The following is a 17,331-nucleotide window of genomic DNA, read 5'->3' on the forward strand; positions in this document are numbered from 1 at the left end:
CAACTGCAACGTTCTCGGGTACTTCAAAAACCAACTTAATGTGACAATGCGTACGATAGCAAACTATCAAAAAATTACATCAGCTTAAGAACTCCCAACAGTACGTCTCATCTCTCCATTTGAATTCAGAAAGCGGAACTTTGTTACACGAATATAAGAAGATACTGGACAATCCCGAGCTTCCCTTTCGCAGCTGCATCCCAAGTGCTACATCTGACATGCTAGCAGTTAAAATTGTTGCAGAACGTCTTGATAGAGGATTTGAATTACGAGTTATAAATGGGTGCAAATATTGATCCATCAAGCACAACCAGGAATGTAAACAAGACTTACACACCAACAGGATGTCTGTAGGTGTAGATTTGTTCCGAAATACGTAGAAAGCAGCAAGCAGAATGCCCACGAAGCATGGAATACGCAGGGAATTTATTCTGAAGTGGAAAACAGCGATAGAGTCATTTTGCAATTGCGGCGACACACCCAGATCATCCAGCACATCGTGTAGTGCAACGTAACATTGTATCCTGTCAATGCAAAATACTTTTTGACACTGGGCCCAAATGCTGTTGGCTGGATTGAGGTATTAAATTTAACATTATAGGCTATGTACCGTGTATATAAAATATTTTCACTCTGTGTTTTATGTATTTTTCATTATTACCATTGTTTTATATTTGTACAATACCCTGTATACTTAATTATGGTGGCCCTATTCTTAAAGAACTACAGTGCGAGAGCTCACGTAGTGTGTAATTGGCGATAATGCATGTGTGCGGTTCGTCGTTTCGATCATTTCACTCCTGCCTACGAACAGTTATCATGGCTACGTGCCGATAAGCGTAGAGACTATCATACCCTTTTCTTTTGCTTTATCGTCTTCTCAATCGTTGCACTCCCTCTGATTTATCTCCGACTCGTACACTACTATCTGAACAGCACAGCAGAAATACTCGTTCTGAATCAAGTAAAATACACTCTGTACCACTATATAACAAAGCCATCTCTTCAAAACCATTGTCTGCTTTAGGAAAGCTACTTTGGAATGATCTTCCTCGAAATATCCGAGATATTAAATACCTCTGAAAATTCAAAACAGAGCTAATAGTCCACCCTCAATCACAATAGCTCTCTCTCCCATATACTTGTCTGCAGCCCATTCTTATCAGCACTCAGTTCCCCAGCGCTTTTCCATCCCCTTTGTTACAGAAACTATTGAAAGTCTGTTCTTCCTTACTAGCTATTGTGGCTGTCATTTTTCAATCTTTTCCACTTGTATTATACCTTTTCTTTCTAGTGATGTTAAATACTGTTTCAAGTAATATTGTTATTCTTAATGTTCAAATGTGTGTGAAATCTTATGGGACTTAACTGCTATTATTATTATTATTATTATTTCTTTCTTTTCTCAGACGTTATGTCTGGTCAAAAATGGAAAGTGACGCGGACCTTGATCAAGCGTGACTTCTTTTTAACTGTACGGTATATGTTATATTGCATTTAGAAACTTTCGGGTAATTGAACATGTATCAATAATTACGGATTTCTGTGGTTGTATATATAAGTTTGGATGTAGCTATATTGCATTGATGTACTGGTGGATATTGTGTGGTATAACTCCTGTAGTTGATAGTATAATTGGTATAATGTCAACTTTATCCTGATGCCACATGTCCTTGACTTCCTCAGCCAGTCGGATGTATTTTTCAGTTTTTTCTCCTGTTTTCTTTTGTATATTTGTTGTATTGGGTATGGATATTTCGATTAGTTGTGTTAATTTCTTCTTTTTATTGGTGAGTATGTCAGGTTTGTTATGTGGTGTTGTTTTATCTGTTAGAATGGTTCTGTTCCAGTATAACTTGTATTCATCATTGTCCAGTGCATTTTGTGGTGCATACTTGTATGTGGGAACGTGTTGTTTTATAAGTTTATGTTGTAAGGCAAGCTGTTGATGTATTATTTTTGCTACATTGTCGTGTCTTCTGGGGTATTCTGTATTTGCTAGTACTGTACATCCGCTTGTGATGTGATCTAATGTTTCTATTTGTTGTTTGCAAAGTCTGCATTTATCTGTTGTGGTATTGGGATCTTTAGCAATATGCTTGCTGCAATATCTGGTGTTTATTGTTTGATCCTGTATTCCAATCATGAATCCTTCCGTCTCACTGTATACATTGCCTTTTCTTAGCCATGTGGTGTTGTTTTATCTGTTAGAATGGTTCTGTTCCAGTATAACTTGTATTCATCATTGTCCAGTGCATTTTGTGGTGCATACTTGTATGTGGGAACGTGTTGTTTTATAAGTTTATGTTGTAAGGCAAGCTGTTGATGTATTATTTTTGCTACATTGTCGTGTCTTCTGGGGTATTCTGTATTTGCTAGTACTGTACATCCGCTTGTGATGTGATCTAATGTTTCTATTTGTTGTTTGCAAAGTCTGCATTTATCTGTTGTGGTATTGGGATCTTTAGCAATATGCTTGCTGCAATATCTGGTGTTTATTGTTTGATCCTGTATTCCAATCATGAATCCTTCCGTCTCACTGTATACATTGCCTTTTCTTAGCCATGTGTTGGATGTTTCTTGATCGATGTGTGGCTGTGTTAGATGATACGGGTGCTTGCCATGCAGTGTTTTCTTTTTCCAATTTACTTTCTTCGTATCTGTTGATGTTATGTGATCTAAAGGGTTGTAGAAGTGGTTATGACATTGCAGTGGTGTAGCCCATGTATTTATATGAGTGATTGCTTTGTGTATTTTGCTAGTTTCTGCTCGTTCTAGAAAGAATTTTCTTAAATTGTCTACCTGTCCATAATGTAGGTATTTTACATCGATAAATCCCCTTCCTCCTTCCTTTCTGCTTAATGTGAATCTTTCTGTTGCTGAATGTATGTGATGTATTCTATATTTGTGGCATTGTGATCGTGTAATGTATTGAGTGCTTCTAGGTCTGTGTTACTCCATTTCACTACTCCAAATGAGTAGGTCAATATTGGTATAGCATAAGTATTTATAGCTTTTGTCTTGTTTCTTGCTGTCAATTCTGTTTTCAGTATTTTTGTTAGTCTTTGTCTATATTTTTCTTTTAGTTCGTCTTTAATATTTGTATTATCTATTCCTATTTTTTGTCTGTATCCTAGATATTTATAGGCATCTGTTTTTTTCCATCGCTTCTATGCAGTCTCTGTGATTATCCAATATGTAATCTTCTTGTTTAGTGTGTTTTCCCTCGACTAAGCTATTTTTCTTACATTTGTCTGTTCCAAAAGCCATATTTATATCATTGCTGAATACTTCTGTTATCTTTAGTAATTGGTTGAGTTATTGATTTGTTGCTGCCAGTAGTTTTAGATCATCCACGTATAGCAAATGTGTGATTTTGTGTGGGTATGTTCCAGTAATATTGTATCCATAATTTGTATTATTTAGCATGTTGGATAGTGGGTTCAGAGCAAGGCAGAACCAGAAAGGACTTAATGAGTCTCCTTGGTATATTCCACGCTTAATCTGTATTGGCTGTGATGTGATATTGTTTGAATTTGTTTGGATATTAAGTGTGGTTTTCCAATTTTTCATTACTATGTTTAGGATCTACTTATTATTATTATTATTATTATTATTATTATTATTCACTGTCATTATTTGCGTTGGTAATTATAATTGTTCTCATGATGATTATTGGATGTACGAGAGCCTTTCAATAAGTAATGCAACGTATTTTTTCTGTTGGCCAATTTTGGTTGAAAAAATGAGGAATTTGTTGTGGGGTGTCGTGAAACATTTCAGGTTGAGCCCCTATACTTTCATGAAGGTTCCGATGTATGGCGGTGACATACGTAGCATTCAAAATGACGCCTGTAACGGAAGTGCGTTCCATAGTGCTGTCATTGAGTTTCTTGTGGCGGAAAACCAGATCATCACAGATATTCATACACACTTGCAGAATGTGTACGGCGACCTAGCAGTGAACAAAGGCGTGGTGAGTCGTTGGGCGAGGCGACTGTATTCATCGCAACAAGTCGCGCAGATCTGTCCGATCTTCCGCTTGCCGACTAGCACGACTCGCGCAGTGCTAGAACGTGCGAACACTCTCATTCGAGGTAATCGACGGATGACAATCAGAACACACCGGTGCACAACTGGGAAGCAGTAGACGGATGATGGGCAGGTTATTAATGCAGCGAGACGTTGGCTACTGTCCCGCCTAGTAGAATAGTACCATGATAACATACAGGCCATACCATAAGGTGGCGTAAGGTCTACGCATTGGACGGAGGCTGTGTTGAAAAATGGTGTCTTGCAGCCAAAAGAATGGGGAAAACGCAGTGCACTGGAATACTCAATAGAACCAACTTGCTTTCAGAAAAAAGTGTTGCATTATATATTGAACACACCTCGTAGATAATTGAATGAGAACTATGGACAGAAACTGAGAACGTTCTTGTATTTTTTTTTTCGTTTTGTTTGTATGAGTTGACTCTGTTCCTCTTCCACAACACGTCATGTGGGCTAAACTCTTACTAACAGGTAGCCTTGGACATTCGTTTAGCAGCATGCCGCACTCATACACACACACACACACACACACACACATGGTTGCGTGTTGTGAAAGTTGTTCTTGTAATGCACTGGTATGTGCAAGACCATATCTGTAACATTGTACATACTCTATGTGATCAAAAGTATCCGGACACCTGACTGAAAATGACTTACAAGGTCGTGGCGCCCTCCATCGGTAATGCTGGAATTCAGTATGGTGTTGGACCAACCTTAGCCTTGATGAGGCTTCGACTCTCGCTGGCACATACGTTCAATCCGGTGCTGGAACGTTTCTTGGGGAATGGCAGCCCATTCTTCACGGAATGCTGCACTGAGGAGAGATATCGATGTCGGTCGGTGAGGCCTGCCACGAAGTCGGCGTTCCAGAACATTCCAAAAGAGTTCTGTAGGATTCAGGTCAGGACTCTGTGCAGGCCAGTCCGTTACAGGGATGTTATTGTCGCGTAACCACTCCGTCACAGACCGTACATTATGAACAGGTGCTCGATCGTGTTGAAAGATGCAATCGTCATCCCAGAATTGCTCTTCAACAGTGGGAAGCAAGAAGGTGCTTAAAACATCAATGTAGGCCTGTGCTGTGATAGTGCCACGCCAAACAACAAGGGGTGCAAGCCCCTCCATGAAAAACGCGACCACACGATAACACCACCGGCTCAGAATTTTACTGTTGGCACTACACATGCTGGCAGATGACGTTCACCGGGCATTCGCCATATCCACACCCTGCTATCAGATCGCCACATTGTGTACCGTGATTTGTCACTCCACACAACGTTTTTTCACTGCTCAATCTTCCAATGTTTACGCTCCGTACACCAAGCGAGGTGTCGTTTGGCATTTACCGGCATGGTGCGTGGCTTATGAGCAGCTGCTCGACCATGAAATCCAAGTTTTTTCACATCCCGCCTAACTGTCATAGTACTTGCAGCGGATCCTGATGCAGTTTGGAATTCCTGTGTGATGGTCTGGTTATATGGCTGCCTATTACACATTGCACATCCTCTGCAACTGTCGGCGGTCTCTGTCAGTTAACAGACGAGGTCGGCCTGTACGCTTTCGTGCTGTACATGTCCCTTCACGTTTGCACTTCACTATCACACCGGAAACAGTGGACAGTGGAAATCTCGCGTAGAGACCTATGGCACAAGTGCCACCCAATCTCCTGACCACGTTCGAGGTCCGCGAGTTCTCCAGAGCGCCCGATTTTGCTCTCTCGCGATGTCTAACGACTACTGAGGTCGCTGTCATGAAGCAGCTGGCGGCAGCGCAATGCACCTAATATGAAAACCGTATGTTTTTGGGGGTGTCCGCATACTTTTGATCACATAGTGCATGTTACGTGGAAAGGTATCTGTTCGCACAGAACACGAAACAGAAATTTTTAAATGTGACACGCACATCGGCTATATCATACATTGGTAATGGTTTAAGGCCGAAACTGTCGGTAATGTAATTTACGTACATGATTCATTAAAGGAACAAGACTGACAGCCTACGGTGATTAAAATGGTTCCGTCATTTAGACAAATCAATTAATGTGGTAATACCCATTATTCAGCTTTACGCATAATAAATAAGTGAAGAGAAGCAGGTTTTTGGCTTAGATCGTCGTATTTTGGTAAAAACAAGCAGGGAAAAAGGTAACATCCCAGAGATTGGTGCAATAAACATTGGTCTCTGCCACACGCTTCAATCCTCCCACAGCATAAATGTGGATCTGGATGATAGCTGCCGTAGGAAACCTGCCAGAAGGTGACGTCCCAGTGTCTGATTTGTGTCCCGCCTCGTTTGCCGTGAACGTGTTGGAGCCGGCTCTTGAGGAAGCGCTGGGACGCAGCCCGGCAGGCAGAGTCCTCGGCTGGTGGCAGCTAATCGGATCTGCAGGCGCGCCCGGCTCTGACTAGTAGGCTGCTGGCCGCCAGATAACGCCACAACAGAACGGAACAGAAGAGACCAGACCTGCGCGCCTAAAGGCGAGCTGCCCGGGGCCCACCAGGCGTCTCCACAGCGGGCCCCTAGCCGACACTCGCTACAACTACTCCACCGTTCGAGATTGCTGTGTTGCGCTCCAGTTCTCCCACAGTTCCTTTATTCACTGATCAGAAGCATCATAAATGGTGTGAACAAACATAGTATATCATTTCAAGACCTATAGATTGTTGTTTTTTTTTTTTTTTTTTTTTTTTTGGAACTGTCCAGAAAGTCTTACGCTACTGGCCATTAAAATTGCTACACCAACAAGAAATGCAGATGATAAACGGGTATTCATTGGACAAATATATTATACTAGAACTGACATGTGATTACATTTTCACGCAATTTGAGAGCATAGAACCTGATAAATCAGTACACAGAACAACCACCTCTGGCCGTAATAACGGCCTTGATAAGCCTGGGCATTGAGTCAAATAGAGCTTGGATGGCGTGTACAGGCACAGCTGCCCATGCAGCTTCAACACGATACCACAGTTCATCGAGACTAGTGACTGGCGTATACTGACGAGCCAGTTGCTCGGCCACCATAGACCAGACGTTTTCAATTGGTGAGATATCTGGAGAATGTGCTGGCCAGGAAAGCGGTCGAACATTTTCTGTATCCAGAAAGGCCCGTACAGGACATGCAAAATGCAGTCGTGCGTTATCCTGCTGAATTGTAGGTTTTCACAGGGATCGAATGAAGGGTAGAGCCACGGGTCGTAACACATCTGAAATGTAACGTCCACTGTTCAAAGTGCCGTCATTGCGAACAAGAGGTGAGCGAGACGTGTAACCAATGGCACCCATACCATCACACCAGGTGATATATGCCATTATGGCGTGACGAATACACGCTTCCAATGTGCGTTCACCGCGATGTCGCCAAACACGGATGCGACCATCACGATGCTGTAAACAGAACCAGCATTCATCCGAAAAAATGACGTTTTGCCATTCGTGTACCCAGGTTTGTCGTTGAGTACACCATCGCAGCCCCTCCTGTCTGTAATGCAGCGTGAAGAGTAACCGCAGCCACGGTCCCCGAGCTGGTAGTCCATGTTGCTGCAAACGTCGTCGAACTGTTCGTGAAGATGGTTGTTGTCTTGCAAACGTCCCCATGTATTCACTCGGGGATCGAGACGTGGCTGCACGATCCTTTACAGCCATGCCGATAAGGTGCCTGTCATCTCGACTGCTAGTGATACCAGGCCGTTGGGATCTAGCACGGCGTTCCGTATTACCCTCCTGAACCCACCGATTCCATATTCTGCTAACAGTCTTTGGATCTCGACCTTGACGAGCAGCAATGTCGCGATACGATAAACCGCAATCGCGATAGGCTACAATCCTACCTTTACCAAAGTCGGAAACGTGATGCTACGCATTTGTCCTCCTTACACCAGGCATCACAACAACGTTTCACCAGGCAACGCCGGTTAACTGCTGTTTGTGTATGAGAAATCGGTTGGAAACTTTCCTCATGTCAGCACGTTGTAGGTGTCGCCACCGGCGCCAACCTTGTGTGAATGCTCTGAAAAGCTAATCACTTGCATATCACAGCATCTTCTTCCTGTCGGTTAAATTTCGCGTTTGTAGCACGTCATCCTCGTGGTGTAGCAATTTTAATGGCCAGTAATGTATTAAGGCCAGGCGCGTTTCGCCATATTCTATAGCATCTTAATTGGTTATTGTACCAAGATGGTATTTTTCACACAGTTTTGTTATCTAGGATCCATATTGTTACAGTGACCACTGGAGATGCTGTCGAATAAATCGAAACTCTTCGTGTCTTAATACTACTTTCATTACAGTTGCAAAAGACGGTAGTTAATGCACACGACTTTTATATCTGCAACTGTGAAAAGGAGACCGAAAAACATAGAAGACAACATTTATGTATAATTTCATTCACCATACGCCTACTCTACGAGCCTCTTCCATTTCTTTCGGGCTGGCCGCAGTGGCCGAGCGGTTCTAGGCGCTTCAGTCTGGAACCGCGCGACCGCTACGGTCGCAGGCTCGAATATTGCCACGGGCATGGATGTGTGTGATGTCCTTAGGTTAATTAGGTTTAAGTAGCTCTAAGTTCTAGGGGACTGATGACCTCAGGTGTTAAGTCCCATAGTACTCAGGGCCATTTGAACCATTTCTTTCGGTCCAGCACGCTGGTTGTCAGTTCTCAGTTGACGCGAGTTCTCGCTGTGCCATCATGGGTGTTGTGTCGCCGCCTAGTTCGGCGTCTTCTTTTTTTCTCTCTCGTTACGAAAAATTATCCTTGAGAACGTAGTTGTAAGTTGGCTATTCTCGAACAGATTTGCTATGTGATCAGCCCTGCTTTTCCTTTCGTTCTTTAGCATTTGGACAATGTTATCATGTTTCTAAAACTCCTGTAGTTTCAAATTTTGTTTTCTAGTCTCCTATTCCATGTTATTTTAACCCTCGAGCTGTCGCGCCGTTTTTCGAACACGACCGGGTGCGTGGCGTACTTCGTAACCATGTTAAGATAGCTGTCTTTATGTAACCAAGGTAAACAGGTATGAGAAAAATCACAATTTAATCTTAGTTTAATTAAACATTTTAAACAGCGCAGTTGCATCAGATCCCAGTTCACCGCCAGTTCGACTATTAATTACCTTGTAGACAACTGCCTCACTGTGGGACTGTGCTGCTAGCTCGTAATCTCAGTAATTTTCTCGCACGGATCGTAAATTACTTCTCACCTAGCTCGCTCTTCATTTTATGTTGCCGCTTTTCACTTGGACGAATGACAACATATTGTATCACTGTGTTAGCTGAAGCTGTAACGAACGAATGGGAATGGGATCGCAATTATGAAACAACAGTGGAACGGTGCAAACCAATTTCGTGGTTGGCGTACTTTTCACATAGACGCGCCCGCTCTAGGGTTAACCGATCGCTATTGTGTTCAGTTGGAAGACAGGTTTGATACAGCTCTCTACTAAATTGTCATAACTTACACTAACTCAAGCTGTATTACTTGCTTTAAATACTCTTAACTATTCTTAATCTTACTAAACTTTAAAATTACTATTGTAATATCACGGCAACAGAGGGAAACGCATTGATAAATTAATTACGATATCGGATGACATATCAATATTTACGAACACTTTCAAAGTGAAGCATTCTTTAATCGTAACGAGACTAGGACCTTCTGTAGTGTTGGCAGAAGAGCCAACACCGTGTTACAACTGTAGGCCGAAATGCACGCGTTTTAGCTCACGCAGGCTGGCGTGAGGTCTGGAACATGACAAAGAATGAGAGTTCAGAAAGCGGACATAATTAGTTTGATACTTAACTTTAATCCATTAATGATGAACGTCGTTCTTCACGGCACATGATTCACAATATTATCTGTTAACAAGACATATAGTAACTGAATATGGCGCCTTGCTAGGTCGTAGCAAATGACGTAGCTGAAGGCTATGCTAAACTGTCTTCTCTGCAAATGAGAGCGTATGTAGGCAGTGAACCATCGCTAGCAAAGTCAGCTGTACAACTGGGCGAGTGCGAAGGAGTCTCTCTAGACCTGCTGTGTGGCGGCGCTCGGTCTGCAATCACTGACAGTGGCGACACGCGGGTCCGACGTATACTAACGGACCGCGGCCGATTTAAAGGCTACCATCTAGCAAGTGTGGTGTCTGACGGTGACACCACACCTTCAGTTTCCAGTCAGTGAACGCAGTTAACTATACAGTTGCGTTTCATTGCGGCAGGCTGTTAGTTAGTTAGTTGTGTGTTCCATTGATCAATCGCACGGTACGGTAGCCGTTATGAAGTGGAACGTGTCAAGTGCACACGAAATGCACATATCAAACAAGTTTTTTTATTTTACTATATTTATAGATTTATTTATTCCTATTCAAAAATTCATCTATGGTATGAAAGGAGTTGCAAAGGAGATATGATTTCAATTTATTTTTGAAGCTATTACTGCTGTCTGTCAGACATTTTATTTCATTTGGTAATAAGCCGAAAATTTTTATTGCAGCGTATTTTACCCCTTTCTGTGCCAAAGATAGATTGAGTAAAGGATAGTGTAAGTGTCTCTTTTTTTCTGGTATTATCATGAATGTAACTGTTCTTTTTAAACTGGCCCATGTCGTTGAGAACAAATTTCATCAGTGAGGAAAAGTACTGTGAGGCTGTTGTAAGAATTACCAATCTTTTAAAAAGATGCCTACAAGATGTGCTCCAATGAACCCCGTACGTTATTCTAACCACTTTCTTTTGAGCAGTGAATACTTTTTGTCTAAATGTTGAATTACCCCAAAATAGTATTCCGCATGACATCAGAGAGTGGAAGTATGCAAAGTATCTTACTAATTTCTATATCCTCAAAATCGGCATTTATTCTGATTGCAAAAGTTGCTGATGCTAGTCGCTTTAGAAGACCCAAAATATGAATTTTCCAATTAAGATTCTCATCTATATGTACACCTAAAAACATAGTATGCTCTACCCTGTCTACTCACTTCTGTTGATGTGTTCTATTTATTGAAGAAACTGTACTTTTTGCAGCAGAAAATTGGATGAGCTGTGTTTTTTCAAGGTTTAGAGCAAGCCCATTTGTTATCTGTAGCAAAGTATTTCGGAATTCGTGCAGGTATTACGATTTTTAGTGAAGGAAGTAGAAACGTAAAGCTAACTTTTTGTGTTTTGTTTACTGTTGCAGCTTCGGCAAACGGACGGGAGGCAGCGCTCGTCGACCGAACGAGTGCTTCGTGCTGGAGCCGTCCGAGATGATTGTGGTGAGTAGCGAGCACCTGGCCGGCTGCGCCTCTTCGCTGTCACAGCTTTTCAAAACTGTTAGCACACACTGAGGTGACAAAAGTCGTGCGATAGCGGTATGCACATGTACAGATGACGGTAGTATCTCGCACGTAAGGTATAAAGGGGCAGTGCATCGGTGGAGCTATTATTTGTACTCTGGTGATACATCTGAAAACGTTTCCGACATGATTGTGGCCGCACGACGGGAATTAATAAACTTTGAACGCGGATGGTAGTTGGAGCTAGACGCATGGAACATTCCATTTCGAAAATAGTTAGGGAATTCAATATTCCGCAATCCACAGTGTTAGGAGAGTGCCGAGAATACATTTCAGGCAGTACAGTCTGTTAAGTAAGAGCGTGGTCGGCACTACATCCAGATGGTAAAAGATATAGCCTTACCCTCCGTCCTTCATGCAGTGTCCGTAACGAATTAGTTTAGTTTGAATTGGTGACTGAGATACACAAGAAGAGAGACGAGTGTAGCTTACGCGTCGGGTTTTGAGGCTGTTATTCTCTGTAGCCACCCCAAAGATCTGAAAAAGAGTCATGCCGCGGCGTCTAATATACAGGGAAATGGTTGTAACAATGGTAAATTGTACTGAAATGCGGGAGGATCTGCAACGAATTGACGCATGGTGCAGGGAATGGTAATTGAATCTCAATGTAGACAAGTGTAATGTGCTGCGAATACACAGAAAGAAAGATCCTTTATCATTTAGCTACAATACGGTAGGTCAGCAAATGGAAGCAGTTAATTCCGTGAATTATCTGGGAGTAGGCATTAGGAGTGATTTAAAATGGAATGATCATATAAAGTTGATCGTCGGTAAAGCGGATGCCAGACTGAGATTCATTGGAGGAATCCTAAGGAAATGCAATCCGAAAACAAAAGGAAGTAGGTTACAGTAGACTTGTTCGCCCACTGCTTGCATATTGCTCACCAGTGTGGGATCCGTACCGGATAGGGTTGATAGAAGAGCGAGAGAAGATCCAACGGAGAGCAGCGCGCTTCGTTACAGGATCATTTAGTAATCGCGAAAGCGTTACGGAGATGATGGATGAGCTCTAGTGTAAGACTCTGCAAGACAGACGCTCAGTAGCTCGGTACGGGCTTTTGTTGAAGTTTCGAGAACATACCTTCACCGAGGAGTCAAGCTCCCTCCTACGTATATCTCGCGAAGAGACCATGAGGATAAACTCACAGAGATTAGAGCCCACACAGAGGCATACCGACAATCTTTCTTTCCACGAACAATACGAGACTGGAACAGAAGGGAGAACCGATAGAGGTACTCAGGGTACCCTCCGCCACACACCGTCATGTGGCTTGCGGAGTATGGATGTACATGTAGATGTAGAAGTCGAAGTTATTTGTACAAAAGCGAATAACACGCTATAAATTGCTTAAAAACGTGGATGAATTCGACAAAGTGCTGCACTCACGTTTCTTCTTGGGTATCTCAATCATGAAGGACAAAGATTCCGTCTATTTGGCTGAGAAAGAATTAAAACCATATCTTACACCATCTGTGTGTAATGCCCACCACGCTCTTAACAGACTGTACCTCTCACCACAGACAACGGAGTGGCTAACGGCGTTCACTTACAGACCAAGCGCAGCAGTGCTTCCGTAGAGTTGTCAGTGCTAACAGACTGCAGCACTGCGTGAAATAACCGCAGAAATCGATGTTGGACATACGACGAACATATCCGTTAGGACACAGCGGCCAAAATTAGATTTAATGGGCTGTGGCAGCAGAATACCGACGCGAGTGCCTTTGCTAACAGCGCGACACCATCTGCAGTGCATCTCCTGGGCTCGTGGCCATATCGATTGGGCCCTAGACGACTGGAAAACCGTGGCCTGGTGAGAAGAGATGATGGTAGAGTCAGAGTGTAGCGCAGACTATGTAGTCATTGGCCCAAATCGTTAATAAGGGACTGTGCAAGCTGGTGGTGATTCCATAACGCCGGCCGGGGTGGCCGAGCGGTTCTAGGCGCTACAGTTAGGAACCGCGCGACCGCTACGGTCGCAGGTACGAATCCTGCCTCGGGTACGGATGTGTGTGATGTCCTTAGGTTAGTTAGGTCTAAGTAGTTCTAAGTTCTAGGGGACTGATGACCTCAGGTGTTAAGTCGCACAGTGCTCAGAGCCACTTGAACCATTTGATTCCATAATGGTTTGGGCTGTATTTACATGGAATCGACATAGTCCTGTTGATGTTCAGCTACTTGGAGACCATTTGCAGCAGTTCACGGTCGCCATGTTCCCAAACAACGATGGAATTTATGTGGATGAGAATGAGCCATGTCACCATGCCACAGTTGTTCACGATTGGTTTGAAGAACATTCTGAACAATTCGAGCGAATAGTTTGGCCACACAGATCGCCCGACATGAATCCAGACGAACATTTATGGGACATAATCGAGAGGTCACTTCGCGCACAAAATCCTGCACAAGCAACACCTTCGCAATAATGGATGGCTGTAGAGGCAGCGTGGCTCAATATTTCTGCAGGGGACTTCCAACGACTTGTTAAGTCCATGCCACGTCGAGCTGCCGCACTACGTTAGTCAAAAGGACATCCGATGCGATATTAGGAGGTACCTCATGTCTTGTCACCTCTGTGTATTACAGGCTTAGCATATTGAAGACGCGGTGGCACAGACCCTCCAGACAGATAGAACGTGCTGATCCCAAAAAAAACACACACACACACACACACACACACACACACACATATATATATATATATATATATATATATATATATATATATACGTTTATAGTCCTCCAAGGACATTCCCTGTGGTAGTCGTATGTGCAGGAGTGAGAGATAGAAATTTTCGGAAAGATAATACTTTTGGTTACAGGAGATAATTGAACAGCTGAAACTGAATGTAATTTACTTTAAGGTACGGAGATGGTTCCGTCCTAGCACCTATTGAGGTTGTCGATATACACTTGACAAACAAAAAGAGTGAAAGCCGAAAAGCTCAGCAGTAAAAAAAAAAAAAAAAAAAAAAAAAAAAAAAAAAAAAAAACAATCCACAGTTTGAGAGAGTAATTGTTGTTATTTCAGTAGTTACAAAATAGTGTCAAATTTACAAAGACATTGGCAGTATGAGCCTACTTGCCAGTATGACGTTTCTACATCTCTGACCTCGATGCGTGCACTCAGTTGGAAGGGGTATCAGAAAGCCATTATATCCTCTCCAGAGACAAAATGACCCACAACCGGCGTAACTGGTCCTTGATATCGTGGATACTGGCACTGAGTACAGTCGACATTCGAAATGGTCCCACACGCATTCTATTGGGGCAGATCTAGGACTCTTGCTAACCGCGGGAGTAGCTCAACATCACACAAACACTTCGTTCAAATGGCTCTGAGCGCTATGGGACTTAACATCTGAAGTCATCAGTCCCATAGAACTTAGAACTACTTAAACCTAACTTCCTGGCAGAAACTTCCTGGCAGAAACTTCCTGGTAGAAACTTCCTGGCAGAAACTTCCTGGCAGATTAAAACTGTGTGCCCGACCGAGACTCGAACTCGGGACCTTTGCCTTTCGCGGGCAAGTGCTCTACCATCTGAGCTACCGAAGCACGACTCACGCCCGGTCTTCACAGCTTTACTTCTGCCAGTATCTCGTCTCCTACCTTCCAAAGCTGTGAGGACAGGGCGTTAGTCGTGCTTCGGTAGCTCAGATGGTAGAGCACTTGCCCGCGAAAGGCAAAGGTCCCGATACGAGTCTCGGTCGGGCACACAGTTTTAATCTGCCAGGAAGTTTCATATCAGCGCACACTCCGCTGCAGAGTGAAAATCTCATTCTGGTAACCTAAGGTCATCACACACATCCATGCCCGAGGCAGGATTCGAACCTGCGACTGTAGCGGTCGCACGGTTCCAGACTGAAGCGCGTAGAGCCGCGCGGCCACACCGGCCGGCAAACACTGCCTTGTGTGGACGAGCATTTCCTGCTGAAAAATAATACAACGAGTTCCATGAGAAGTAACACATGATGTTTGCGGAGTACTGTTGTACTGTCAGATTTCCCTCAGTCACTACCAACTGTCCTCTGAAGTCATACCTGATGTTTGTGCAAAACCTGATGCCCCGACTAACGCTGGTGTGCCTCTCCGTAACGTTGGAAGAATGGAACCTGTCCCCATGTCGCGGCCATACTTGCAGACGATGGCCGTTCCAGGTTGTGTAGAACCCATGATTCAACGCTGAACGCTTTCGAAGCCATTGATCATCAGTCCATGCCTCCCATTGATGGCACGGCTCCAAACGCTGCCTTTTGTGCTGTGGTGTTAATGGCAGCTTATGCATGGGACGGTAATTCCATAGTCAGGCTGCTCCTGGTCTCTGACCAATGGTGCGGGACGAAACAGAATGTTGCACGAAATCCATTACTTGCTCTCGAGGGGGGAGGGGGTAGAAGCAGGTGTGAAGAACTGACGATGTGCTTCGTTCTCAATACGGGGTTGTCATCCACCCTGGTGATGGTCACACTTGATCGATAGGAACCTTGACGACGAGTATTTCTGCTCTCAAGTTCGTACGCAGTCCAACACTGAACCACTGTCACGCCCCACAAATGTGGATATTGCACGATTCAGTCACTTGGCTAAATGGGGACCGCGTTTCAAACTATGTCAGGTGTCCATAACGCTGTCTCAGACGAGTACGTGGCATCTACGTGTCCTCCACAGTGATCACGCAGCGTCTGAAGCTGTTCACTCCCCTTGTACACCTTTCCACGCCTGGTGTCAGCACTAAATACGAAGAACGCTCATTCACTGCTGTGGCCGTTCTAACTGTCAGAAAGAATTGTGACCCTGATCATACATACCTGGAAATGTGTATACGTGTACTATGTTAAATTGGCATCCAACCATGTCTTGTGGGTGCGTCATTGTTTGGAAGTCTGTGTGTGTGTGTGTGTGTGTGTGTGTGTGTGTGTGTGTGTGTGTGTGTGTGTGTGTGTTTATTTTTATTTTTAATACATGCTGTCCTGACACTCATATTTCCCAATGTTTTCGTCACTGAAGTGTAAATGTGGAGTTTCAGTTATGTGACTGGAACACTGCAGACCAGCCCGTTGCAAAGGTGTGGATAATGTAATCACTGTGCTTTGGATGTTGTACTACTGCAGCGCCGTTGCGTCAGAAACAATGTAGCATGACCGCATGTTGCTCTTGTCAAGCGAACATAACATTCCATTCCGTTGGGTTGGCAGCATTGTTATTTGTTAATTGTACCTGCAGTCGTTAAATCCTAATCCGCTATCTTCGCTTAATTCGGTGGAGGATATCTTGCGTGAATATGATTGGAAAAGTAATAGGTCACCATTAAACTGTTGTACATGTACATAGCTGTCATCTATGTAGTAGAACACACTTTTAACTTCGAGCTTTCAACTAGCTTTCTGTCTTTTCCTTCCTGACTATACCAGAGGTTACCCAAAAGTAGGACTGATAACAGGTCCACGCCTTATTAATTGGCGTAAATCCCCCTGATGGACGTATTTGTCCCTCGAAACGCACGGTGAAAAGTATAATCAATGGCGTTGTTTACAGGTATTTGTATTTCTCAGTTGAGGTGCAGATACATTCATCACTGTGTATACGCAAGTGGAACATAACACGGTCTCGCCAACATTGGTTGGAAATGCCCTTCGGCATGCTTTGGGCCCAACTTGTATTACGTAGAACTGTCTAAAGATTTATCTAATTCATACTACGGTGAGGTCTCTCCTGAGTAAGACTGCTTTAGTGCATTTCTCTTTCCACCGTGCAAGGTGGTACAGCAGTAAGACACTGGATTCGTATACGACAGTTCAAATCCCCTTGCGGACTTTCAGATTTAGGTATTTCGTAATTTGTAAATATCGGTTCAGGGAAAATCCCTGGATGGTCGATCTGAAAACACACAGCCCATTTCCTCCACTGTTCTGAGCTTGTTATACACGTGTAATGACAGTCACCG

General features: G+C 43.5%; 1 protein-coding gene across 1 annotated transcript in view; it reads left to right on the forward strand.

Moving 5' to 3' along the window:
• LOC124618497 (rap guanine nucleotide exchange factor 2-like) overlaps window positions 1-17,331 on the forward strand; it is a 423,194-nt gene that overhangs the window by 93,235 nt on the left and 312,628 nt on the right. Inside the window, exon 2 of the mRNA XM_047145353.1 lies at window positions 11,231-11,306. Coding sequence (XP_047001309.1) covers window positions 11,298-11,306 — 9 coding nt within the window. The 5' untranslated portion in view covers window positions 11,231-11,297. The remainder of the gene's footprint in view (window positions 1-11,230; window positions 11,307-17,331) is intronic.

This window comes from Schistocerca americana, chromosome 1, assembly GCF_021461395.2.
Source record: "Schistocerca americana isolate TAMUIC-IGC-003095 chromosome 1, iqSchAmer2.1, whole genome shotgun sequence".
Classification (NCBI taxonomy): domain Eukaryota; kingdom Metazoa; phylum Arthropoda; class Insecta; order Orthoptera; family Acrididae; genus Schistocerca; species Schistocerca americana.